Source organism: Mandrillus leucophaeus, unplaced genomic scaffold (genome assembly GCF_000951045.1).
Source record: "Mandrillus leucophaeus isolate KB7577 unplaced genomic scaffold, Mleu.le_1.0 Scaffold1008, whole genome shotgun sequence".
Lineage (NCBI taxonomy): Eukaryota > Metazoa > Chordata > Mammalia > Primates > Cercopithecidae > Mandrillus > Mandrillus leucophaeus.
Window position 1 is genome coordinate 920,718 of NW_012098188.1, and position 27,854 is coordinate 948,571.

The following is a 27,854-nucleotide window of genomic DNA, read 5'->3' on the forward strand; positions in this document are numbered from 1 at the left end:
TGTGTATAAAGTCATTGCCATTCTTGGAAATTTACTGTTCGAAGTGAGCATATATATATCTTCAGAGAAAAACACAAAGTGATTTACCTAAACTTAAATATTTTTCCTAGCAATGAAGCACTGCTTCAACGAATTCAGAGAAGAGGTCAACATATCTGGTTTTTCACAAAGCAGAGTGACAAACATCCATCTCTTTCTATTGAAGACATAAAACATGAATCTCATTCTACCCACCAGCATGACACCTTTTTAAAAATTAGCCTTGACTTGAACTAAAGAAAAAAGCTGTTTGTGAATAAAATTAACTTGCTACATTCACCCACCATCCTTACCCTTTATTTTCTTTTCAGAGCATCCAGATACTTCACGATTACTATAGTAATGATAACACTACTGATACTGAAACTTATCTATAAGAATTACAGAGATGCATTCTCCTTCCTTGACCATTGGACCTAGACTCTTCCATCTGGAGAAAGGTGTCAAGACACCCATATAACACTCTAATCTTCTTCCAGCTAATCCTCACTCGGACTAATCCTCACTCAATAAGTCTACCGCACTGGAGTAGATGGAAATGATTCCCCCAACTGTTTATGAAGCATTCCAACATTCAAAAGGTTGAGTTAGCTCTGTTTAAATTCAGCCTCTACTCTTTATTACCTGTGGAGCTTTGTTCATTCAAACGATTTCAGTTTCAAAGTTTCTCCACGGTAAGACATCTATTTACCGACCTCATGAGGTTGTTACGTGAAGGAAGCAATGGGTGTGGAAGGTGCACAAAATAATGTGTGTATCCACAGCACCTGACGTATAATTGGCAAGCACTCCACAGTGTCCATTACACTTGAACATGTCCCATTCTGTGTTACCATTTCTGCTGTACACCTAAGTTGGATCTGTTTTGCATTGCAATGAAGAGAGGGATGGCAAATCCCAAAGCTGTGATAATGGGATGACCCTACAGGGCACGTACAGAGAGCTGGGTATCTCTAAGAAATTTATAGTTCACTCCTTTATGCAAGAATAACAAGGATTTCTGGCTAATTAAAGTGTATTCAGGATGACCCATCTCCTGAATTACTGTACAGCGTATAACATATGGTGAGCTAATTATCCAGCTCTCTAATAATAGAAGCATCTCCCCCAGATAAATTTATCCCTGAATGAGTCAATTAGGGTGAGGGACTGTGGAATGGATGGTTATATATTCTAAATCATCGCTCTCCTCGACTTGAAAATATGTGCTTGGAATCCCAGGCCACAAACTGGGTTTGACTAAGTGGACCTCATTTGCAAGAATCACAAGCCAATGAAGCATCTTTGCCTTATGCCTCCTTGTCATTCATACCCTAATATTGCAAGCTAGCATCTCAGGAGCAAACCCTTGAGTATAAATCATATCAGTAACACAGTGTACAGAAAGCCTATAAATTTTAGAAGTAGGAGTTTTAAATCATTTTCCTCATCACCTTTGACAGATGAACTGAGAAGCAGCTGTGTACAAAAATATATATATATACATACATATATATGTTAAAATATCTAAACAAGGCACTAGTTGCAACTGGAAATTTTTAAATTCAAAAGTATTTGAGTAAATTCCACTAACACTACCATTGCTTTGATCAGGCATTCCTTTTTCGGCTGCTGAATAACTCTACCTCCATTTCTCACAAAGGTGGTAAGACCTGGCTAAATTGCTCAGGATATTCTGGATAATGAAATAACACATATAAATGTGTCTTCAGAGATTGAAGGAATGTTTTATGAACATGGTGGTGTCACCAATGTTAGGATTCTTTGGTAGCATATCAAGGCCATTCTCTCAAGACTCTTGGATATCATATTTTGTGAATCAGATAACTAATCTAACGCAGACAGACAGCTGTACTCAAGGATGATTGTAACAACGTGCTTTAAATCTTTTATCTTCAGATAATGTATGTAAGAAGTTTTTTGTGAATGGCATCACAGTGTACAAAATGCTAGCATTTTCACTAATATTAACTATGCAGTGAGTGCTCCAATGTGGACAATAGCCATCTACACTAGAATCACCTAGTTTGAAGAAAAAACACTTTTGTTATAATTCAATAACCATCACCTCCAACTGTGGTGCTGCTAGAACATCTTAAATCTCTAGTTCTGAAAGAAAATCTCAGCTCTCTAATAATAATTAGAGATAATCAAGATAAACTTGTCAGGCTTCAATATCCTCATGATCATCAAATTTGTTTTGGTCCCCTCTCAAAATTATATACTGAGGAAGCCATTAGAATGCCTTGTAATCATATGAATATTTATATACCTAATAGATTAAATAATTTCTGTCAAAATACATGTCATACAAGGTGATTCACCCTGGAAGCCGAGTGTCATTTCTGACTATCCATTGTCTAATGGACACTGTATTAATCTCCACCCTGTCTGGTTTTGAGAGATTTGTGGTAGATGAAGACTGATATAAGGATGTCCAGCTTTCTCAGCAAATTTGACAAACAGCACACTGTTGTTTTCTGCCTTAAATAGACTGGCCCAAGAGTGCTGCTCTATCTTGGAATGGCTATGCTCCTGTTTATCAAATACAGTGAAGCTAGCACACTAGGTAAGAGCATAGTCAATCATGTAGACTGTGACCCATTGATACATCATGAATTTAATTTAGTTCCCAAACCAGATTATTACAAACAAAACAAAACAAAACAAAACAACAACAACAAATAGAATAAAATGGGGTGGAAAATATCAGGGCAATCACCTTAGTAAGAGAAAGATCATTTCTTAAGCTTTTGTTTCAATCACATATCTGTGTGCATCTTACTAGATGATGATATAACTGAATATATCTTATAAAGTTCCAAAGCTTTTACATGAGATCACGTATCAGCATCACCTTCTAGAAAAATCTAGGTGACAAATAACTGCAGTGTTTCTGCACAGTAGCCAAAGCTCATACACATATACAAAACCCAGTGTTTCTCAGAGTGCCCTATGAAACACCCAGTTTAGAATGTCTTGAGAAGCTTAGTAAAATGCTGATGCAAAGTCTTGCTTTGGAACTACTCTGTGACAGTCCCAAGAGTTCATCTTGGCCATCTTCAGCTGCAATAAGCATCTCCGGGGTTTTCCTTATGCAAAGTCTGAGGTATCACTTGTCTACCCCTGTAGTCCTGGACTCTCCCTTTTCCCTTCTTTGTCTACCTGCAGGAAGTCATAGTGATCCTGTATTATATGCCACCATACACTAGCCTAGCAAAGGTCACCTACAATGCATAGTTCTGAACCAAGTGCCATGCCCAGGAGGCAGGTGGCCAGCCCTGCAATGCCTGCTTCTGGCTGTGTGGGTTGACCATGGGCATTGATAACTCCGCAGTATCTCTGTACAAATAATACTTGAAATAAATGTTCAGGAGTGTGACTGACAGCTTGAAGTCTTCCTTCCTCTCTTAGGAATTGCATGACATCCTTCACCATGCCATTTTGCTGTGAGCAGAATCCGATAGGTTTCTGCAGTCTCTGGCACCTGGGTAAGACAGGCTGTCAGCATGGGCATGACATGATGGAGCTATGGCTACCCACAGACCCCAACGTTTACCCAGGACAGGCACCCAGACTACACGCATATTGCCCAAGAACGACTCACAACCCCTCCAGCATGTGCCTGTCAGCCCAAACCTGTGAAAATCATGACAAATAGCCCACTTCTTATCTGAATTCTGACAGACCTATAAATAGTTGCTTAAAGGACTTTTAGTGGCTATTATCCATCCCTGGGCAGAAAATTCTTTATTCTTTACATTAATCTTGCTGCTGCTGTACATGTATCTCTCCTATAGCTTCCCTTGGAAATCAATTTCAATAATTTATCTCTTTATAAGTTAAATATATATGTGTGTAAAGCACACACACACACACATATACACAAACACACACACATATGTATTTACATATATATATACAGACACATACACACATACAACACCAAACTATAGATTTTCTTTACTCTATTTTTCTCTGATGAAAATATTAAAATACCAATAAACAGTATACTTCACATCAATGCTTCAAGTACAGACATGCATCATATAGTGACAGAGATATGTTCTGAGAAATGTATCATTAAGCAATTTCATCATTCTGCAAACATCGTACAGTGCACTTACACAAGCCTAGATGGTACAGCCCACTACACACCCAGGCTATATGCTAGAGCCTATTGCTCCTAGGCTACAAACCTGCACAGCATGTGACTGTACTGAGTACTGCAAGCAACTGCAATGCAATGGAAAGTATTTGTGTATCTAGATATATGTACACATAGAAAAGGTACAGGAAAAAATGCAGTATAAAGGATACAAATGTGGCCGGGTGTGGTGGCTCATGCCTATAATCCCAGCACTTTGGGAGGCCGAGGCAGGTGGATCATTCAGGGTCAGGAGTTTGAGACCAGCCTGACCAACACGGTGAAACCCCGTCTCTACTGAAAATACAAAAATTAGCTGGGCGTGGTAGTGGGCACCTGTAATCCCAGCTACTTCAGAGGCTGAGGCAGAGAATCACTTAAACCCGGGAAGGGGAGATTGCAGTGAGTCGAGATCGCGCTACTGCACTCCAGCCTGGGCAATAGAGTGAGAGTCTGTCTCAAAAAACAAAAAAGATACAAACATACAGCTGCATAAGGCAGCTCCATTATAATTTCATGGGACCTCCGTCATATACATGGTCCATTGTTGACCAAAATGTCATTATGTGGTACATGTCTGCAATCCAAATTTCATAATAAATTAGCCCCTTTCGTTTACACTTATCTATAACCTTGGGCAAATTCCTTCCACTTCCACTCACATAGCTGTAATATCAAATAATTCTTTTTTAAAATTCCAAGGCTGGTGTTGATTTTTCTCCTGGTGTGCCTACCTTTTTTACTTACGAATGTCTGTTAAATATTAATTTGCCTAGAGTCTGCACTAAGTAGGTGTTTGCTCACATGTTCTTTTATTCTTTTGTTGCAGAGTCTGCCCTTTCTCTCCAGCTGTTCATGAGGTTTCCATGGGGCTTTATTAAATGTCAGTAATTTCCAAACGCAGTCCTCTGTTCCGGGTTAACCCAAGCACTGCAACTTTTATCCCTCTGACATACTTAGTTGCTCATAAAATTTCATCTGAAATATTCCTCAGCTTTAAAACAAATTTGAAAATCACTGCTCGCAGTAGGAAAATCACTGCTATATGTTCAGTAAGGCCATTTCATTTTCTTCTTCCTGAAGACATGGGGAGACTACCTCTTAGCCCCATGTCAAGTCAGGGTGGAGATGTGGGGCCTGGTCTACATGCTGACCCCTGGGTCAGTGAAGTAAGGAAAAGTCCTCAAGAGACCCTTCAACTCTTTTCTCCTGTGGATGCTATTGGGAAGGCCATCTATTGAGACTGACAGAACTACAAGATACTAGCAACCTGGATCCCTGAGTCTCCTCATGGAGCAAAGCTTCCCTAGAGCATCACCCAACCAGCAATAGATTTTGCAATGGGCAAGAAACAAATTTTCAAGTATGAATCCACTGAGATTTTGTCAGTCTTCACTGACAAAAACAGACCCTGGCAGCAGAAGTGGGATGTTAACCAAAATAAAAACTTAAATTATGTGGTGCTCCCTCAGCAGTTGGGCAGCCAGTACGTAGAGTACTCTCTGGAACCAAGTCCCACAGGCTGAAACTGAGAATACTTACAATGACCAATGACCAGTTTATATATTTCACAGTTAAATGACAATTTAGATTTTAATAAAATCTGTTGAACTGAGAGGTAGTGTGAACTATAAGAACCAGTCATTCTATTTTTGTCTCATTTTTAGAGGGAGGAAGTGATACTATCAATTGCAACTTTTGTGTAAGTCACTTCATAGTCTGTTCAGACACCCAAACCATATGTGGGTTTCTGTCAGAGTCGATGAAACACTTTTGTGGTACCAGAGAGATATAATAAAATACACCCTATGATTTATCTATTGCACAATCTGTGATGTTGTGGGTAGCACGACACTGTTGTACCTCCAGGTGAATGGGTTGCTCCTATGTTGTTTCATAACTGGAAGAAGAGAGTGAGGAGAACCACTGCCCATTTCCAAACTCCAGTAAAGCATCAACTCCATGCCCACAAGATCTGGACATAGGAACACAACATCTTCCACGTGAGGAAATGACAACATAATTTTCATAGAGTACATTACTTTTTACCTTTCTCACCAGCCCTAACTTATGTAGCTTCCACATACCTTAACTATGTATTTTCTTCTTAGACTGAGCATATTTGCTTGTTTTAAAATCAAATCCCTAATATACTTTCCCTTCATCACAATAACTTCCTTTTCACTGTCATTCATTGTTCAATCCAGAGATTCATTTTACAGTTTTGTGTCATGCAATTAATTGGATGACAAACCAATATTACCTATATTTCCTCTATCTCCTTTATAATTTTTAAATCACCACCCAAACTCTCTTTTAAATCTCCCATAGAGTTTAAGTCACCATAAAGACCAAACGTCTGATTTTCAGACGAACTTTCCATTTCTCTTTAAAGTCCTGTCCTCCACAGTATTTGCTTGTTTTGAATAGCAAGTGCTCTTGACATAGGCTCTATATAATATCTGCTTAATTATATCTACTTATGCTCTCTATATTATGTATTATAATATAGATATATATTATACCTACCTATGTAACTTAGGAATGTTGTCTGCTCCGCTGTTAATGGTTACTCCACTTACAGATTGCAATCCCCAGAACGATAAACTCAATGGGACCCGAAAGACCCAAAAGACATCATTCACTTCACCCAGTTTACTCACAGAGCTTTTTGTTCTGCTTTGTTTGCTCAGAGATTAACCCAAAATATTTTGGATCTTTCCACATTGTTTATATCACAAGGACAACCTCTAAACTAAACATAAGCCATTTTCTTGCCTCTCTTGATGGCCACATTTGAAGATTAAAGACCAGTGGGGCTGGGTACCTGGCTTACACCTGTAATCCCAGCACTTTGGGAGGCTGAGGTGGGTGGATCACCTGAGGTCAGGAGTTCAAAACGCAGACTGACCAAGTTGGTTAAACCCTGTCTCTACTAAAAAGAGAAAAAAAAAGTCGCCAGGCATCGTGGCAGACACCTGCAATTGCAGCTACTCAGGAGGCTAAGGCAGAATCACCTGAATCTGGGAGATGGAGGTTGCAGTGAGCAGAGATGGCATCACTTGCACTCCAGCCTGGGCAACACAGCGAGACTCCATCTCAAAAAAAAAAAAAAAAAAAAAAAAAAATGGCCCGCAGGATATCTGACACCTCCTTTGTCATCAGCAGACATTATTTTGCCGTGGCCTTTCCAGCCCAGGATGTGGGGAATGTTGGCAAAGACGCTCTAAGGAGAGCACACTGCATTGAAATACCTTTCTAAGGTCATTAAACATGTGCTATGGTGAGTGTTGGCTGAAGAAATGTGTTAGGCATGGAAGGGAAAATGTGGCTAGCATAATAATCCTGCTGGTTCTGGCCGGGCGCAGTGGCTCACGCCTGTAATCCCAGCACTTTGGGAGGCCGATGCGGGTGGATCACAAGGTCAGGAGATCGAGACCATCCTGGCTAACACGGTGAAACCTCGTCTCTACTGAAAATACAAAAAATTAGCCGGGCATGGTGGTGGGCACCTGTAGTTCCAGCTACTTGGGAGGCTGAGGCAGGAGAATGGCATGAACCCCGGGAAGGCAGAACTTGCAGTGAGCTGAGATCGTGCCACTGCACTCCAGCCTGGGCGACAGAGCAAGACTCCATCTCAAAAAAAAAAAAAAACCTCTGCTGATTCTTCCACCTCCATGAGAAATCACCCAGAATGTTTTCTAACAGGCAGCATCAGAGGACAAGGCAATACCCACCGCTGTATGAACTGGGCCGCCTCCACCGTTAGCCTCTGGGTGAGATTGTCGTAGGACATGGGCTGTTGAATGATCTCATAGTTCCTCATCATGAAGCAGTTCAGGGGCCGGAAGTAATGAAGGAAGCCCAAGAAAAGGGTCAGGATTAGGGCTGCTAGGAAGAGAAGGCTGAAAAAAATGCCTAGAGGCACGCGGAGTAGCCCCAGACAATTGAGTGCAGCGAAGGTAAGGAGGGTGACCCCGATGATCTGCAGGGGGATGAAGACCAGCCTCTTGAAGCCTGTGGTGAAGACGCTGCCCTCTCCGGGCTTGCAGTCTCTCAGATTGGTCAAGGAGATCCCATAGAAATAATTGAAGCCGTGATGTAAAGGGTGGTGACAGAAGTCAGTCTTGCTGTGACAGCTCATTCCAAGGTGCCATTTCCCTGAGAAGACAAATGGGGGATCACTTCAGTCCCAATAAACACACTGATTCAAATCCAAGCTTCTGTTCCCACGCACTGAAAAGGAGGCTCTGACTATTTCATGAAGCTAGCCTTCCCGCTCATAGGACCCTAGAGTTTTTCACTTTTTTTTCCCACAAACGCTAAGGTATTACCTACTCACTCTACCAGAAAATAAGAACTAATTTAGCTATTACAATAAAACAAAACAAAAAAACAAAATCTCAATCAGATAAAAATCCTCTACTCACTCTACCAAGAAATACGAACTAATTTAGTGATTTCAACAAAACAAAACAAAACAACAACCACAAAAACCCCAATCAGATAAAAATCCCAAAAGAAAACTAGCTAACATCTTTAATAGACAGGAAACCACACTTTAAAGAAAAACACAAGTTTTCTTTTTTCTTTTTCCTGGTCAGATGCTTTTCTGAGCTAGGCCCTTAAAATTAAAGTTTTAGAAGCAACTTAATTTTGTTCCTTGAATGTTAAAAGTGGAAATGAATCCTTACTTCAGAACCTAGCCCTGAGGCATGAGGAAATCACACTCAGTAACTCAGCAATTATTTTAAGCACCTCTGAAAATTTCTTATAAAATGTTAATTAGATCACTAAATTAATGAGTGCCTTACAAAAGAAAAAAAATGATAGTTTTTTAACAAGATTTTGGAAGAAAGGAAAGGGTCATTTTGCTCCTCTGAGATTTGCTAGGATTCATTTTATGGCCTGCTTAGATTCAAGCTCTTCATGCAAACAGGAAGGCTTCAATCCTATCTACAGGATAAAATCAGTGGGTGTGTCAACCAAGACAAATTCTGACATAATTTTATATTGGAAAGTAAAATGAAAATCTTTATCAATAGCATGGTGTGTATAGTTTTGTACATTCTATGTATATGTCTATCTTTCATTTGTTCCATCTATCATCTATTTCATCCATCCAATTGCCTCATTATCTATCTATCCATGCTATGTCATTTTTATCTCCCTGAATCTATTTATCTATAACATCTATCTATCTATCTATCCATCTGTCATATCTATCATCATCTATTTCATGCATCCATCCATCCCATCTACCTCATCTTTGTCCCTCTCTGCATCCATCTATCTATCTATCTATCTATCTATCTATCTATCTATCTATCTATCTATCTATCTATCTAATCTATCTATCTATTTTTCTATTTCACTATCTATCTATCTAGCTAGTTAGTTATCATCTATTCCACCCATCCATCCATCCATCCATCCATCCATCCATCCATCCATCCATCCATCCATCCCATCTATCTCACCTTTGTCTCTCTCTCCATCTATCTATCTAGCTAGCTAGCTATTTCTCTACCTATTATCTATCTATCCAACCATTCATCAATGCTTTCTTCCATCTATCCATTCATCCATTCATCCATCTATCATTAGGTATCATCTAAGTATCTATTTATCTATACACACACACACAACACACACACACACAACACACACATACACACGCACAAACACACAACACACACACACACACACACATCTATACATTCGAGTAGTCCAGATAGACTCATTGTGTTTTAGCCTACAAATGAAATCATTTTGTTCCCATTTAAAGTTGTGCAAAGTGTACCAGCAACGTCATTCCTAAGATAATTGTCATGATGTCCTCTCCCGCTCTTTTGCTAACTTTGTCCAAGTCCTCCCTGCCGTTCCCATACCTATAGATGGTTCCCATCCCATAGATGCCCATACCTATCAGTGCTGTTGAATAACCTTGATCCTTCAGAAGCTTAGCAAAGGTAATCTCATTGGTGGGAAGTCCTCCCGAAGAGGCTGTGAAGAGGAAAACTCCAGTGCGGGACCAAGATGCCATTCCTGAACGAGGAAAAAAATCAACCCTTAGGAACCAGGAGATACCTGGAGGTGGGAGGCTGTCCTGAAGGAGACCACAGCCCCTGCGATGCAGATAGGAGGTTACCTGATCGGACAGGGTACCGGCCAGTCATGAAGGCTGCCCTGCTTGGTGTGCACAGGGGTGATGCTGCCAGGTGCTGAGTGAGTTTCACTCCCCCACTGGCCAACCGGTCGATATTGGGAGTCCTGGAACAAAAGAATCATAGCATTTGTGATCATTTTCACTTAATGCTCATGGATTTATTTTTGAGACAGGATCTCACTCTATCACCCAGGCTGGAGTGCAGTTGCGTGATCTCGGCTCACTGCAACCTCCACCTCTCATGTTCAAGCAATTCTCTCATCTCAGCCTTGTGAGTAGCTGGGACTACAGGCACGCACAACCATGCCTGGCTAATTTTTGTATTTTTTTGGTAGACGCAGGGTTTCACCATGTTGGCCAGGCTGGTCTCAAACTCCTGACCCCAAGTGATCTGCCCACCTCGGCCTCCCAAAGTGCTGGGATTATAGGCATGAGCCACTGTGGCCAGCTCTGTGATAATTTTCAAAATGAAACTGTCTGTGGCTCTTTATAGTGGGAAACTTCTCAATGAGCAAGGGCGAGTCTGGGGTTATGTGGGAGAGAGGCAAGATGAGAGGCAGGGGAGGTGGTGAAGAAGTGATACAGAATCAAGACTCAAGCTGCAACAAAACCATGGAGATGTGTGAATGATGCAGGCGGGGCATCCCCAGAAGGTCCATTCATGCTACAGAGGGCTCTGAGCTCCTGGTCTCACTAACCCTGAATTAGAAGAGAGAAACCAAGTCTTCAAAATAGGATACTGCAGGGAGGGAAAGAAGGGGTGAATGAAGATGAGGCTTCACTCTTCTCCCATCCACATCTCCCAAGTTACCTCTGTGTCACCAAAGAAGAAATCTCCATGGTCAATCTGACTCCCCTCTCTTCCCAACCACAGCCAAAGGGAATTCCACAAGCAGCTTTAATGAGCCCCCGCCTAATTTCCACATGCCCCCAGGGACAGGGAATAATCAGACTCCATGTGCCTCAACCAGTGAGCATCAACAAATGGGTTAATATGCTCCAGGGAAAAGGCACAAATACTACAGTGAAGAAACTAGATGCTGTGACTCCCAAATACCCTTTGTTGGCTTATATTTTTATGCTTAATAAAGTCTTATTTATGAGTTCACTTGTAGAGTGATACCTTTTGCAAGATAAGCCATCCTGATGCCTTTCTCTATGAATGGATTGGCTGATCATTTTGGGAAGTCATTTAGCAATTAGTATCTTTTAGTTTTTGGACCATACCAAGCTATACCCCACAAGATATATCCCATGTCTTCCACCAGGAATCCAGGTCCCTTCTTCCCTGCCTGGCTTATCATCTGCCATCCTTCAGTTCCAGGTACAGATGGAATTCTCATGAGCCTCCAGCACCCTTCCTTGTTTATGCAAGGGGATTGACCTATATTTGGAACAGTAGTCCATACTCCACCAGACCAGCAGCTTCCTCACTGTAAAGCAATGGCATGGCTAATTGTGCTCCCCTTCAAGATGGCTGCCTGTAGGATGGGAGTATACATCTTGTTCATTGGTCCCATGGCTTCCCTAGACCAATGCCCTTACAGAGTAGTACTGCAGTGATGCATAGCTTGAAGGGGGAAATAATTTCATTGCATCTGTAATGTCAAACTAGTGATCATTTATTAATTTAGTGAATGTGTTTAATTACAAATAATTCTATGTTGCTTTTTTCTTAAAGGGTAAGATGCTTAGAAGACAGAGACTGTTTTTGCATTTGAATTAAATCTCCTAGTATCTATACTGGCCTACAAAAAAAAAGTGACTATTTTGGGGTGTGATATTACAAAATACAAAAATGAGGAAAGTAATTCAGAAATAATGGGACTCTAATATAGAGACCAAGGCAGATTTAGGGTAGATATTGCCATGGATTCTTCCATGGGGCCTTATAGACATTTTTTCTTTTGATAACTGGTAAAGATTTAACCTTAAAGACTTGATTTTAACTTTTTAATTAAGACATCTTGGTAGGAACAGTTATCTATTATCTTAATATATCTTAGGAATATATAATATTAAAGAAATAGATAAAATGAAAAAGCTGCATAAAATCATGATGCTGATAAGAAAAACTAAATTAATAAGATCTATATCACAAATGTATAAAGTGATCTGTAAACATTTTACAAAAGTAGGCAAAAGGTGGGACACTTAAAGTGCCCTCTTAAAATTGCAGATCTTATCCTTGCATATGCTTTTTAAAAATTTAAGCAATGTCATAGGTCAATATACTCTTAAAAAAATAAAAAGCAACATTTGATGCAAAGTTTCAGATTGAAAGTGAGATACATTTGGCTATGTGTTGTGGGAAAGATTTTCCTTAATATAATAATCTATTTAATTTTTGTTTGGTCTGATATGTAATGATGAAATATACTTTCCAAGATTTCTCTTGTTAAGAAGAAGATGAGGAGTAAGAGAATGGCATGAAAAAAAAAATCAGTGTCCCATGGCACTTGGCAATGGGTCCATTCCTGGCTTCAGGTATTGTATTTAGTATTCATATATCCTACAAGAAAGTTCTGGTCCAGTGCAGTGGCTCACGCCTGTAATCCCAGCACTTTGGGAGGCTGAGGCGGGTGGATCACGAAGTCGGGAGTTTGAGACCAGCCTGGCCAACATAGTGAAACCCCATCTCTTCTAAAAATATAAAAAATTAGCCAGGCATGGCGGCACACGCCTATAGTCCCAGCTACTCGAGAGGTTGAGGGAGGAGAATGGCTTCAACCTAGGAGGCAGAGGTTGCAGTGATTCCCAAGATCGTGCCACCGCACTGCAGCCTGGGTGACAGTGTGAGACTCCTTCTCAAAAAAAAAAAAAAAAAGAAAAAAGAAAGTTCTGGTAGAAGCAGACACCTACATCTCAGTGTATCTACATGAAGCCAGGCATGGTTTGGAGGGTTTTGAACGTTTCTACATGTTCTGTGCTCTGTAGATCAACATTAACAATGCCGGGGACTGTTGCCTATGAATACAGCCATGTGTTTACTGAGGAGCTGCATTACCAACCTGAGAGTTTTGTTCCCATAGCACCCAGGATCTCCAATGCCGAGGTCGTCAGCCATCACCAGGATGATGTTCGGCCTTGATGCTGTGTGGCTCTCGGCTTCCCAGAGAAAGAACAGTAGGAGGAAAGGGATCTTCATCTTTCTGTAAAGGACAAGGACACAAAAAGGAACTGAAAGATGCCGGCTCGAGACAAGGTTTTGCTCTGTTGCCCAGGCTGGGGTGAAGTGGTTAGGTCTTAGTTCACTACAACCTTGAAGTCTTGGGTTCAAGCAATCCTCCTGCCTCAGCTTCCCAAGTACTTGGGACTATAGGCATGTGTCACCATACTCAGCTAATTTTTGTGGTTTTTGTAGAGATAAGGTCTTGCTGTGTTGCCCAGGCTGGTCCCGAACTTCTGGGCACAAACAATCCTCCTGCCTCACCCTTGTAAAGTGCTAAGATTACAGGCCTAAACCACTGTGCCTTTCTAAGGCACTGTAACTTTCTAAGGAAACATGGAAACCTCTCAAAACTCAGTGTATGGGGTCAACAGCCTGGGGCAGCTCTCTGTGCAGGAAAACGTACAGAGGGAAGAGAATTCATCCATCATCCATGTCTGCCCTCCCAACACTCTCTCACCTCACTGCATTTCATTCCTTGTGAGAATAACAGGTGAAGGAATCTTTGGGGAGGATGGCGGCTTGAACACACACACAATGTCTTGCTTGTATGGAGGTCTGTGTACGTGTTCCAGCAGCCTGCTTCCTTTGAGTTCTACCCCCTCTTGTTGAGGAGGATGTGGGCTTTCTACTTCATTTTGCTGTTTGCCTCTCTTCTCACTCTTGCGGTTTTGCTGCCCCACCCTGCAACAGCTTCTCCATTTAGAACCAGAGCTTATGTTGGCAACAAATATGAGGAGGTTGCTCAACAGGTTTCCCAGCCAGAGAGAGGCCTAGCTTGGTTCCCTGGAAGGGAAGGTGGCAGGTAGGTGTGCAGTGTGGTAGCCTGAGGTCTTACTTACTCAATATCAATGTCCTTCTAGTCTTCACATCGGCAGTAGTAGGCAACACCTCTCCCAGCTCCTGGTTCACAGCCTTGAGCCAGGTTCCTACTCTCAAACACTTCCAGAACCAAGTCTCTGCGGCTCTGACCCTGACATCAGGAGACAGAACTCACTACTTTCTCTTTCTGTTTCTCATCTGCCTGGGGAGAAATTTTTATCCTTTATTTTCTCACCGGCCCGGGAAGAAACTTTATGACCTTTATTCTAGGTGGGGGGTCAGGGGTAGGTGTTAATCGTATCAGTTCTCTGAATCTTAGTTTTCTTAACTGTAAAGTGAAAGAAATTGAACAATTTTTTTGTTCTATTAAATAATTTTATTTTTATTTTAAAAAATTTGAGACAGGGTTCTGGCTCTGTTGCCCAGGTTGGAGTACAATGGTGTGATTATAACTTACTGCAGCCTCCAACTCCTGGGCTCAAGTGATTCTCCCATCTCAGCCTCCTGAGCAGCTAGAACTAGACAGGTGCACACTGCCATGCCTGGGTAATATTTTTTTTTGTTTTTATTTTCTAGAGGCAAGGGTCTTACTATGTTACCCAAGCTGGTCTTGAACTTTTGGGTTCAAGTGATCCTCCCACATCAGTCTCCTGAGTAGCTGAGATGATGGTGAGGACCACCCGGCCTGGCAATTTCTTTCTTTCCAATGTTTACTGAGGAGATAGGGTCTCACTATGTTGCCCAGGCTGGTCTCAAACTACTGGGCTCAAGTGATCCTCCTGCCTTGGCCTCTCAAAGCACTGGAATTATAGGCATAAGCCACCATACACTGCCTAATTTTATTTACTTTTAATTTTTAAAAATGTTTATAGAATTAGGGGGTGCAGTGCAGATGTTTTACATGCATCTAGTGTAGTGGTGGAGTCTGGGCTTTTAGTGTACCTAACTGTTCTCTCCTGACACTGTACCCTCATCGCCGTGTATCTGGGAGCACTGACAATCCAATGTGTGAACTGGCGTGTGAGCTTGACCTCACTCTGCATCTGCTTTTGCCCTCACACCAGCCTTGGTGCATGCAGACAGCTCCCCCAGAGTCACTGAGGACACTGGGCATCAAGGCCAGTGCACACGGTGTGGCAGAATCTCTTCCCTGGCTTTCCAGCAACACCTGTCAGAGTGAGCCATTCCCTTGCTCAGGAATGCGCTCCTCTTTGAACACACTCCCTGAGGTTACTACTGTGTCCCTCTTTCTTCTGAGTCTCTATTTGCTGGTTCTTCCCCATTCATGGACCTCAGAATCAGGATCACACCCCACATAATTACAGAGGCTGGATGGGAGATGGGAAATGGCCTGAGTTTAGCCATCGATATGGGGAGGGAGCTTTGCCAGCCGAGAGCTTGCACCCCTCCTAAAGGATGTCACCCTTGTAGCAGCTTCCAATTTTTAAAGAGAAGACAGACACACAGATTTGCATGTGCAGTTATATGACCATCAATTTAATAATTTAAACAAATGTGCAGGCTAACTGGGTGCAAAACACTCAAAGAAACAATCAAACAACGACTAAACTTATTTCCTGGCCTGGCGCCACTTCTGAGTGTCCATTGTCCAGTCTGCACTTTAAATGTTGTGAGCCTCAAGACGCTTTCTGCTTTCCTGATCTCCTCCCTACCTTTATGAAATACACATGCTGTCTTGGTGAGATTAAATACCAAATGAATGCTTAGAAACACCTAGGTTTTATGTCCAGAGAGACTGTATGCCCAAATACTGAATTAAGGTCTCCATACAGACATGTATCTGGTATCTTGAATTTAACATGTTCAAACAGAGATCATGAATATGTAAAAAGCACCCTGCTATTATTATGTAAAACCATTTTTGCCATTGAGTCTAAAGGCCCCCAATTCGGTTTAATCTGGTTAAATGCTAAATACAGATAAAGCTGATGCAAAGTAACTTCTTACTGAATTCCTCAAATAAGACTGCATGAAATAATCCAGTTATACAATGCCATCATGCCAAAGACCTTGTCTATCTTAATGCTTAAGCTAATATTTATGCTTGGAAAGAAATGAGAAACTGCCTGTTTCTTTTCTTTCCTTCTTTTTTTTTTTTTTTTTTTAAAGCATGGTTTAAGACTATGGGCTTTACACAACCAAAAGCTGGCATGAACTTAGAGGCTGGCTTGAGAGCAAATCACAACATTCAGATAATATAACTTCAGTTTGAAAAGCTCTTGCAAATCATGCATCCCAATTCTCTTATTTTCAGATGGGGAAACAAAGACTCAGAGAGATTGGCTGGTAATGGTGGCTCACACCAATAATCCCAGTGCTTTGGGAGGCTGAGGAGGGAAGATTGGCGGAGGTCAGGAGTTTGAGACCAGCCTGGGAAATATGTAAGCTCCTATCTCTACAAAAAAATTTAAAATTTTTCTGGGCGTGGTGGTGCATGTCTGTAGTTTCGGCTACTTGAGAGGCTGAAGCAGGAGAATTGCTTGAGCCCAGGAGTTCGAGACTGCAGCGAGCTCTGATGGCGCCATTGTACTCCAGCCTGGTTGACAGAGTGAGACTCCTTCTAATTAATTAATCAATTAAATAAAGAATACAGACTTTCTACAACCAAAACCTGGCATGAATGTAAAGCCTGTCTTGAGATCATATAACAACATCCATTCAGGTAATATAATATCAGTTAGAAAAGACCAGGCAAATCATGTATCCCAATTCTCTTACTTTCAGGAGAGAAAACAAAGACCCAGAGAGATTCAATGAATTGCCCTAGTCATACTCATAGCAAGCTGTGGTTTCTAGACTAGCACCCAGGACTCCTTATGGCTCTTCTCTCTCAGATTGTCCCTGGAACCCAGTATTTCTAGGGTTTTTCAGCATTCCACATGGTGGAGACTTCAGTGCTTTTCTAATTACTCGAGCAGTTCCCTTGGCTACTGAATAATGCCTGTCATTTCCCAGGGCTCTGTAGTGATGCCTCCTGCTCCTGCTGATAGAAACAGGTCTTGCCTAAAGGACCTCACAACCACTGCCCACCCAGTCTGAGTCCCACCACTGGTGGCTGATGATAAGGATACTGAGCTCCGTCTCATGGGCTCCAGGATTTAACACTGCTAAAGCCCCTCCTGCTGCCAGCTGGTTGGCTCCTGTACTGGTCACTCCTGAAGCTGCCAGTTATATGCTGCTGATGCCCTAAGCTCCTAACATTCCATGTAGATTTCAGTAAAAGCACACTTCACTTTTTTCCCCCTTCGATTAACCTACTACTGCTTGGAACCTGAGAATTAGGTAGACTTCCCTGCTGAGTGATTGATGGACATGGGTCTGAATGTCAACCCATTTTTCTAATGCAGGCTCCCTGGCTGTGACCCATATTGCTTCTCGGACTAAACTTGGAACGAATCCCTTCCCAATAGGCTTCTTTATCTCAGTAAAACAGACTTTTGTGGAGCTTCCACCTTGGGTCTGAAGACATGTCTGTATCCTGGATAGAATACACCTTAGGCATAGGTTGGGCTGACAACTATAAATGCATGCTATATGCCAATTATGTCTATAAAAATAAGCTTTGTTCCCATTAAAAATGGGTGGTAATTATTTTTTTTAAAGAAGTTCTCCATCCCAGGGGAATTTGGAATGATTATTTAATAGATACAGAGTTTCAGTTTTGCAAGATGAAAATGATTCTAGAGATGGATAGTGGTGATGGCTGCAAAACAGTGTGAACATACTTAATTCCACTTAAAAATGGTTAAGATGGAAAATTTTATGTTATGTGTATTTTGTCACAATTATAAATAGAAATAAATCAAAAAAACAAGTTAAGAAAAATTCTTATAATGTTAAATTTGAAATGGAAATAATAAAATGAACTTATTAGTTAAAATAATGCAATCCTTTCTCTGACCCACTGGTATTCAGTGAGGCCACGTATCTTGCATTGGCCTTACAGAGACCACAGTATACTTGTTCTGCCTTGATTTGGAGCTCAACCATGTTGATTTGTCTTAGCCAATGGGATGCTATCAGATATGAGAGAAACAGAGATGTTATGCTTGCATGTTTAGCTTGGTCCTGTTGTACTTTTGCCATCACCACAAGAAGCTCTTTCTCTAGTATGTGCTACCTCCCTTTCAGCCTGAGCCCCAGAATAAATGCATTTGTAGCAGACGCAGCCCAACAGGCAGGCTGGTGCTTGTTTGTTTCAGCCAACAAACAAACCAGTGAGAATATACACTGTTGTGTTAATCTATTGAGCTTGGGAGAGAATTGGTACATGACATTATTGTGGCAACAATTCACTGAGATACTATATTATCTGAATTGACAGTTTGCAAAAACAGACAAAGGGTATGCACTGCAAATGTTGATCGAATACATATAATTAGGGTTCGGAGAAAATCAACAACATTTTGAAGTAGAATTTTTTGGGTTTGTTTTCATGTGTGTTCACCTTGTCTTCCCATTAAGTATTTATAATCCCTCAATTTTCTTTAGCAGTTCTCCCCCATGGCCCTGTGAGTGAATAAATATTCACTAAATCACTTAATTGAGCCTTAGTAAAGGAGTACACACAAATGCAAATTACCCAGGATAATGGGTTCCATTACAGGTCATGAATGGTATTAAACCAGGATTTCTCAACCTCTGCACTATTGACATTTGGGGATGGATGATTTGTTAGTGTCGGGGCCTGTCCCGTGCATTGGAGGATATTCAGCACATCTCTAGCCTCTACCCACTATATGCCAGTAGCATGTATAACTCCCCTCAGTTATGAGATCCAAAGATGTCTCCAGACTCTACCAGCCATTGCTGGGAGAAGGGGAGACAAAAATTTCCCCTGCTTGAATACTACTCCATTACAGCAAAAGAGGAAGCTGGTGTGAGACAGTAGACATTCAGTAATGAGAGAGAACTCAGTGTCAACTATGTTTTCCTCTTAGCTCCAAGAGAAGTATTTTTTCTTACAACATCCTATACAGTTGTTCCATACAATCATCAACTCTATGTTCTCACAGCTGCACTCTTAGAATGTGAAGTATTTTGAGAAGCATGATATTTTTTAAAGAAGACAGAGTAAATGTGGGAAGCTATGTGACCGGCAGTCTGGGGGTACTTCCTTCACACATGACAGTACTAATCATAGTCAATCACCTCTCTCCCTCCTGATCCACTCAATTCTTCTTATCTACATTGAGTTGGTACTTTTGTTATTCAGTTAGATTACTAAACTTTGCAAAGTGATTGAGTGATTGACTATCTTACTCTTATTTATTCAAATAAATAGGGCAAAAGAGTTTTTTGTTTGTTTTAAGTCTCTCCACTTTTATCTCCTTGGGAGACTTAAGTCCATGGGACTAATTCTAGAATTCAAGGATGTGTTTGATGGTCACATTCACTTTCTATGAGAGAGGAAAATGTTTATATGAAAACACACACACACACACACACACACACACTTGCTATATTTAGATGATTCAGCTCAGCTCTGTCATTAACTATTACCATAGAATTATTTTATGTGACACACTTATGTTTTATTTATAATTTATGACATTCATTTGACATGAATTCTATACAAAGTCTGGAATGAAATGATTTAGTCCTTGGCATAGGCCTTGCATCTTTTCTCTTTTAAAATAGGGCAGAAATAAAACTACCCCTTATCTCATCATAAAATTATTATTTTGCAGCTAAAGATCTGTGATGGCTTCACGCTGGCCTAAGACACAGACTGAGAGTGTAACTGATGGATCATCTCCTTCCTGGGTGAGAATTATCATCCCTTAAACATCATTAACATAAAATCCCATGCAATACCCTGCTACCTTCCTTGCAGACTGCGAACACTGTGCTGGGCAGGACCCACAGCTAAGTTGAAAGCCTCTCCCAAATCTTAACTCCTCAAACACAAACTTGGTAACAAAGAGTGAACAATGGCTTATCTTGTGAACAGGTTTTCTAAGGCTAGGCTCAAGACGATGTGTGCTCTAACAAATGTTCTTTTTATTAGAAACACTATCCCTTTCTTGGAGCAGCCATTTTGAGACAATTCTTCATTGCGTTCAACATCTGTTAATTCTTTGGCTGGCAAAATCAGGCTCCAGCCCCACATCTGTGACAGAGAAATTGCAAATATGAGCAAATATATCTGTACAAGTGCTGCATGCTTCTGTTTAAACAGCTGGGTGAATGTTATGAAGGGTGAACTCTCCTACCTTCAACACTGCGATCCTAACAATGGACCTCATATTGGAGTGAGGTGAGGAAAGGCTGAAGAATAAGAGAAGGGCAGAGATAATTTGGAGAGGCCAATCTTTAGCCCCCATCCCCAGCTTGCATATGACTTATCTGGGGACACCGTCTCAGATTCCTTGCATGGGAGGAAGTTCCCCTTTTCTTATCACTGTGCATTTCTTTCTCAGCACTAATGATACAAGCAAGTGCAGTTTTAGTTATTTTGTGTTTAAGCTTCCCTGCTGCACTGGAAGCATTTTGCAGCCAGGAAGAAGTCTAAGTGCCTCCTGGCTATGTACCTACCATCCTCTCTCATGCTTGGCACACATAAATAGTCACTATTTGTGGACTAGGCAAATGAATAAATAATGACAGAGAAGGGTTGTAAATCTGAGATCAGATTATTGTTCCCCTTCCTAATTAGACTGTAGACACCATGTGAGCAGGGACTGGTTAAGCAAGTATCAAAGAAAGCCACATTAAATCAAAAATGTATGTTTATTCTGTTTAATTAAAAGGCCCTCATGCCAGTTCAACCAGAGAGGAAATTAAGCAGGGCCATGCACTATTTTTTAAATGGTTGGAAGGTTTTACGGGGCACAGAGAAGGTTCAAAAATTAGCATCCGTCTTTAAATATGAAGAGTGAGACACACTAGAGATTTTTAAGATAACTGAAAACACCATTAATAATGCCCATGAAAAGCTCAGGGTTGGAGCATCGGGGTCCCTAAGTAGATTTAATGGCTTACAAATCCATAACTAATACCAGGAATTTGCAAAAGAGTGAGTTTAATAACCTCCTGTCCCCATAAGAGTGCAACATATAGCATTCATATCAGAGAAGGCTAGAGCCAGGAGGCTGTGTTCTGTGTCTCTGCTTCATTACTAGGTTCCTGTTTCACTTCATACAGGAAATAAATACATAGCTTCTCTTATTTTAAAATAACAGCTTTTCGAGTGCTTAGTATGTACCAAGCACTGTAACTGCTTTACCTACTTCTTAACTAATTTCTCCTGTGTGAAAAAAATAACATGGGAACACGTTTTTATCATGAGTTGATATTTGACTTACGGACCTCAGATTTTGTTAATAGTGTTTCTCAGCCTCAACACTATTGACATGTGGACTGGATGAGTCTTTATTGGTGGGGAGCGGGGTTGTTCTGTGCATTGTAGGATGTTTAGCACCATCCCTGGCCTCTACCCACTAAACCCCAACAGGATGCTGTCCCCAACTTCTCTGTTCTCCCGTAGTTGTGAAATAAAAAATGTCCTCCAGATATTGCCAAATGTCCTCTGGGGAACACAACTGCCTCCAGCTGAATCCGCTGAGTTAGTGCTAGCATGTTACCCACCCTATCATCTGTCGAATTTTCACCTTCTGGACATAACAGAATCGCAGTTCATTCCCTCTGCTCCTATATGTAGGCAGACCAGCATCTACCAAAGGATTTGGAAATGCCAAACCATTTGAGTAGGTGCAAATTTCTCATTTGTACCCACAAGTGCACCTCCAATGTTAACAGACAATGTTTCTCAGGTATAATATACTTTCGCAAGCTATGGAAGCCCTTAAATTCCAATGCACATAGGCAACCACCTCCAAAAAGGCTCTTCAAGGAAAACGTTAGGCTGCAAGCATTCCTTCTTCTCATGCCTTCTAAGTTGCTTATTCTGTCACTTGTCCATGTGGCAAATCTTTTGCTACCTTACATTTTTATCAGGAGTTATACTCTGCACAACAGCATCGTGTTCCTTGCCTGTCTGAACCCCAAAGAATCCTTACTCCTACACATTGGTCATTGGGAGCCATACCCTTCTTCTTTTTTTCTTAGACAGAGTCTCACTCTGTTGCCAAGGTTGGAGTGGAGTGGTGTGATCTCAACTCTCTGCAGCCTCTGACGCCCGGGTTCAAGCGATTCTCCTACCTTAGCCTCCCGATTAGCTGGGATTACAGGTGCCTGCCACCGCACCTGGCTAATCTTTTATTTATTTATTTATTTATTTATTTATTTATTTATTTATTTATTTTGTTAGTAGAGATGAGGTTTCACCATGTTGGCTAGGCAGGTCTCGAACTCCTGAGCTCAAGTGATCCACCCGCCTCGGACTCCCAAAGTGCTGGGATTACAGGCATGAGCCACCGCTCCCAGCCAGGGAAACAAACTTATCTCTCTCTCCCCTGACCTACTTCCAGTAGTCCTCTCACCTCCCTCCCTTTTCGGGATCTCCCCCTTTCATAAAAAGCAAACGCAGATCACCACGATTCTTCCTGAAAGATAACCAACCCAGGGAATGTGATAGTCTCTGTTTTTGTTGCAGCTACTCTCTCATTCCTAACTCTCCTTAGTTCTCTTTTTGGTGGCTTTTATTCTCTGCTTGTCAAGAACTAGCAGAATGAGAGGAAAAATAAGAGTCAGAGCTCTGGCCTCATCTCAGGCCACCAGCTATGAGTCTTTAGGAGGCATGTTCTCCTTGTGAATCACTCTTCTGCACATCACCCTAAGATGTCACCTTGACCATGGGGGAGTCACTTGGGATACTAGCAATAAAAGGTTTCCAAAATGCAACCAGATGCAGTAGATTACACCTGTAATCCCAGCAGTTTGGGAGGCTAAGGCAGGAGAATTGTTTGAGCTCAGGAGTTCAAGATCAGCTTGAGGAACATAGCAAGACCCCATCTCTACAAAGAATTTAAAAAATAGCTGGGTGTGGTGGCACATGCCTGTAGTCCCAGCTAATCAGGAGGCTGAGACAGGAGGATGGCCTGAGCCCAGGAGTTTGAGGCTGCAGTGAGTTATGATTGTGCCACTGCACTCTACTCTGGGTGACAGAGCAAGACCCTGCCCTACCTGACTCCCAGAAATGTTTCCAAAATAATAAAGTGCTAGACAAATGTAACTTATTAGGATCACTTTAGTCTAGCTACACCTTTCCAGTGGAAAGCAATTCACTGACAATTCAACCAAATCCATTTCAATTCCACAAACACAGGGCAAAACCTAGAAAGATGACATTATAGCAGTCCTATGGTGGTTCTATGATTGTATGAGACACACAGTCACCCTGCAAGACTCTAACAGGTCAAATGAGGAAACCCACAAGTACAAAACCCACTAAAGTGGGCAGTGGAGTCAGAAATGCAGTTTCTGCTATTCAGGTTTTCATTCTCTCTCCCCTGCTTGCTAGCAGTGAAACCACAAGCTATATATTTAGCTTGTTTTCTTTTCTGTAAGAGAGGAATAATAATACAAGTATTATTTTGAGGATAAAACTACACACTTAGGGCCTTTTTTATTTTTATTAATTAATTAATTTACTTATTTTGAGACAGGGTATCACTTTTTCACCCAGGCTGGAGTGCTGTGGCGTGATCACGGCTCACGGCAGCCTCAACCTCCCAGGCTCAAGTAATCCTCCCACCTCAGCCTCCCAAGTAGCTGGGATTACAAGGGCACAGCACCATGACCAGCTAATTTTTATTTTTATTTTTTTTTATAGAGACAGGGTCTCTCCTTCTGGGTTCTTAGTACTTACTGATTCAGCAAGGGAATCATAGTAAGAGGCCATAGTTGTTCATTATAGTTATTTAATAATATTAAGTTACTATTAACTTATCAAGTTCTTATTATTTAAAGTACAATTATTAATAATAAAATGTTATGTAGAGTATAATAAGTACAGTAGTAGAGTTTTGAACAAAAGTGTGGTCGGCCAATTAAAAGTGGCCCCAGTGACTTCCTTTCTGGTATTCACATCTGATACATTCCCCACCTGTTGAGTATGGGCTAGACCTAGTGATTTACTTCCAATGAGTAGGATATGGAAAAAGTGATGAGATGTCACTTCCGTGATTGGGTTGTAAAAGATTATGACTTCTATCTTGCTGGCAAACTAGATATTGCTTGCTGGCTGTGGATGAAGTAAGTGGCCATTGTGGAGAGACCCATGTTATAAGAAAAAGAGAGAAGTGTCCAGCCAACAGGTGGCAAAAAAATGAGGCTTTCAGGTGAACATCCTGCAAGGAACTAAGTCCTGCCTACAACTATCTGAATGAGCTTGGGAAGAGATCCTGCCACTTTTGAACCACAGATGAGACCACAGCCATGGCACCTGAAGTAGCCTGAAAGAGACCTAGAAGTTGAGGAGGATCCAGCTAAGCTATGCCTGGATTTTTGACCCACAGAAACAATGAGATAACAAACGCGAGTTGCTTTGAGCTGCTAAGTTTTGGGGTAATTTGTTACACAGTAGTAGATAACTCCAATAGCTTGAGGTGAGGAGTTCAATGTTGTCAGTGAGGACGGGAAAAAAGCTCCCCAGGACAGCAGCTCTGAAATGTCATGTTGAATTTATTTTAAGAACATGTTTCATTAGTAATGAGTCTCAGAATTTATATAAGCAATTTAAGGACACAAGTCTCAGCTCAGCAACCATGTAAAAATGAATTTTTGTTTTATAACTGAAAGTTGAAAGCACCTGAATTAGAAAAGGGCATTTAGGGTAGCCCTAAGGGAAATGGCTAAAAAAGAGATTAAATAGAGCAAAATTCAGGCTCTGTATGAGCACTAACTAAAAGCTCACCAAAAAAACTAGCTATTTAGAGATCTACTTTGGACTATTGCACTTTGTGATTTTTGTACACAAAAATTGATTTTTTTAAATAAATGTTTTGTTGTATTTTTAGTATTATAAATGTACAAAAGAGAAAACATCAACCAGTCACTCAGAAAGCCACTCAGGTAATATGGGTGTGTTTCTCTCCGTGTTCTTTGTTTTCTATCATTATTGTATAAGTTGCTGATGTTGCAGTATTCCTACAAACTGTGTGCATTGATTGGTTGGTTATTTTTTCCATGCAAAACTCTGACTGTGAGGTGGAGGAGAGGTCAGGATAAATCATCATGATCAGACATGGAGGGCATTTACCTTTTTTCTTTCTTTTATTTTAGGTTGGGGGCATTTATCTTTATTCAGAAGTGATGAAGCAGAGATTGAGGACACGAGGGGTGACAGGCATGGTTTTGTTACACTCCCGCAGGCATTCTGGTTGCTCCCTGGCAGAAGGGTTGCGCATAAACTGGAGTGGATCCCACGACAATGGTCATAGCCCCCCAAGGAAGCTGGTCCAGACTAGCACAGGGGCAGGCGGGAGAGAACTGGAGAGAACTGAGCCGATTTTAGACACAATCAACACAAGCTGGTAATTGCCTGGATGTGAAGTGTCAGAAAGAGGCAACAATCAATGATGACTTCAGCCTTGCCCCTTGGAAAGATACTGGTCCCATTAGCTGGGTAGGGAACAATTAAAAATATTGGAGGATTAAGATTATGAATTCGTTCCACACCAAGATGCCACCATAGAAGGCATCCATTATACACACACACACACACACACACACACACACACATATATCTCTGTGTGTGTGTGTGTGTGTGTGCTCCTTGGAGAAGATTCATTTCCATTTTCTATGCTATGTGGTGAAAGGGTTAGTTCAGGTGCAGACCATTTTATTGAAATTGAACCTAATAGGATAAAAGCCCATTAATAATTTTTCGTGTCTATATTAATCTCTGAATCATAAAATGATTTTGGTTAGCTCAGTGTGACAGCATATCATTCATTATACCTCCAAAATGTGCCCGGGGGTAGATATTATCAGGACTAGGATGAGAAATACCATCTAGCCCAATTAAGAAGGTGTGAAAAATTTAAGTTTGTTAAGAGCCACTTAAGGCCAGTCAGGGTGGCTCATACCTGTAATCCCAGCAATTTGGGAGGTCAAGGCAGGTGGATCACTTGAGGTCAGGAGTTTGAGACCAGCCTGGTCAACATGGTGAGACCCCATCTCTACTAGAAGTACAAAAAATCTGCCGGACGTGGTGGCACATGCCTGCAGTCCCAGCTACTCGGGAGGCTGAGGCAGGAGAATTGCTTGAGGCTGGCAGGTGGAGGTTGCAATGAGCTGAGATAGTGACACAGCACTCCAGCCTGGGCAACAGAGTGAGAGGGACGCGGTCTCAAAAACAGTGACACAGCACTCCAGTCTGGACGACAGAGTGAGAGAGACTCGGTCTCAAAAAACAAAAAGAGCCACTTAAAATCCCACTGCATATAAATTATTACCAGCAGAAGTAATTGGACTTTGCTTTTTCTTTCCTACAAGCCTGGCTTAGAACAAGGTATTGATAAAGCGGTTTCACAAAATTGAAACAGAGTCAGTTGACATAAAAGTATTTAAAAATTAAATAAAGCTGCTCCACTCCAAAATATGAAGAACACGGTACCTTAACTTCTGAAAAACTGCGTAATTTTCCCTTTAAAAATTATTTTTCTGAACAAAGTTAATTTGGCAAAAGAGCATGAAATTTTCTTTTTTGTGGAGAAAGTAGCTATTCCTAGAACAGCATTATTAGGAAGGAGAGAGACAAAGGAACATTTTTATAACTAGAGATGTAATTATATTAAATTTGTTCATTAAAAGAAAATTAACAATGTGCTTATATAACCGAAACTTTACCACAGCAAAGAAAATGTTCCTGATCTATTTGCACGACAGGGAAGAAGGCTTATTAAAAACAGAGAAAAATTTGCCCGACAAACAATATTTTTTAGAAGAAAAGCAGCTTTGTTCAATCCAAGGTATGTACAGTGGTGAAATTTGATTCACAAAGTGCTACTATCCAACAAAGGTCCTGTTTTAAATCGATAAAGAAAAATAGTCTGACATGAGGACAGCAAAAACCCATTCTGAAATTGTGTCTAAACAGACTTTTCTATAGATTTAAATACCTATTTAAATCACTTGTGATTTTTCTAAAATAAATGTTCACATTTTACTGATTTAGCGAATCTGTTTCTATCGTTTCAATACAATCAATTATACCTAGCATAGTTAAATTCATTATAATATACAGAGTATTAATAAAATACTAATTATAAAAATTATGTTTCAAAAAGTAAATCTTGCCTAACCTATTTGTTTACATTTGAAGTCTTTAGAAGGGTTTGGGGCACACTAAATGTTGCATGTGTAAAGATTCTATTGGCTCCTGCTGATTTTTTAATTTTTTAAATTAAAAAAAAAATTTTTTAGAGATAAGGTCTCACTCTGTCACCCAGATGGGAGCACAGTGGTATGATCACAGCTCACTGCAGCCGTGAACTCCCCGGCTCAAGCAATCCTCCTGCCTTAGCCTCCTGAGTAGCTGGGACAACAGGCATGCACCACCACACCTAGCTAATTTTTAA

The 27,854-nt window shown here is 41.0% G+C and overlaps 1 protein-coding gene across 2 annotated transcripts in view; it reads right to left on the reverse strand.

Annotated features, from left to right (window-relative positions):
* Nucleotides 1–27,854, reverse strand: part of STS (steroid sulfatase (microsomal), isozyme S) — a 206,672-nt gene that overhangs the window by 87,747 nt on the left and 91,071 nt on the right. For both annotated transcript variants that reach the window (XM_011974178.1, XM_011974180.1), the window contains 4 exons: nt 13,367–13,507; nt 10,338–10,459; nt 10,112–10,234; nt 7,924–8,347 (listed from right to left, as the gene is read on the reverse strand). In XM_011974178.1, the coding sequence (XP_011829568.1) occupies nt 7,924–8,347; nt 10,112–10,234; nt 10,338–10,459; nt 13,367–13,507 (810 nt within the window). The remainder of the gene's footprint in view (nt 1–7,923; nt 8,348–10,111; nt 10,235–10,337; nt 10,460–13,366; nt 13,508–27,854) is intronic.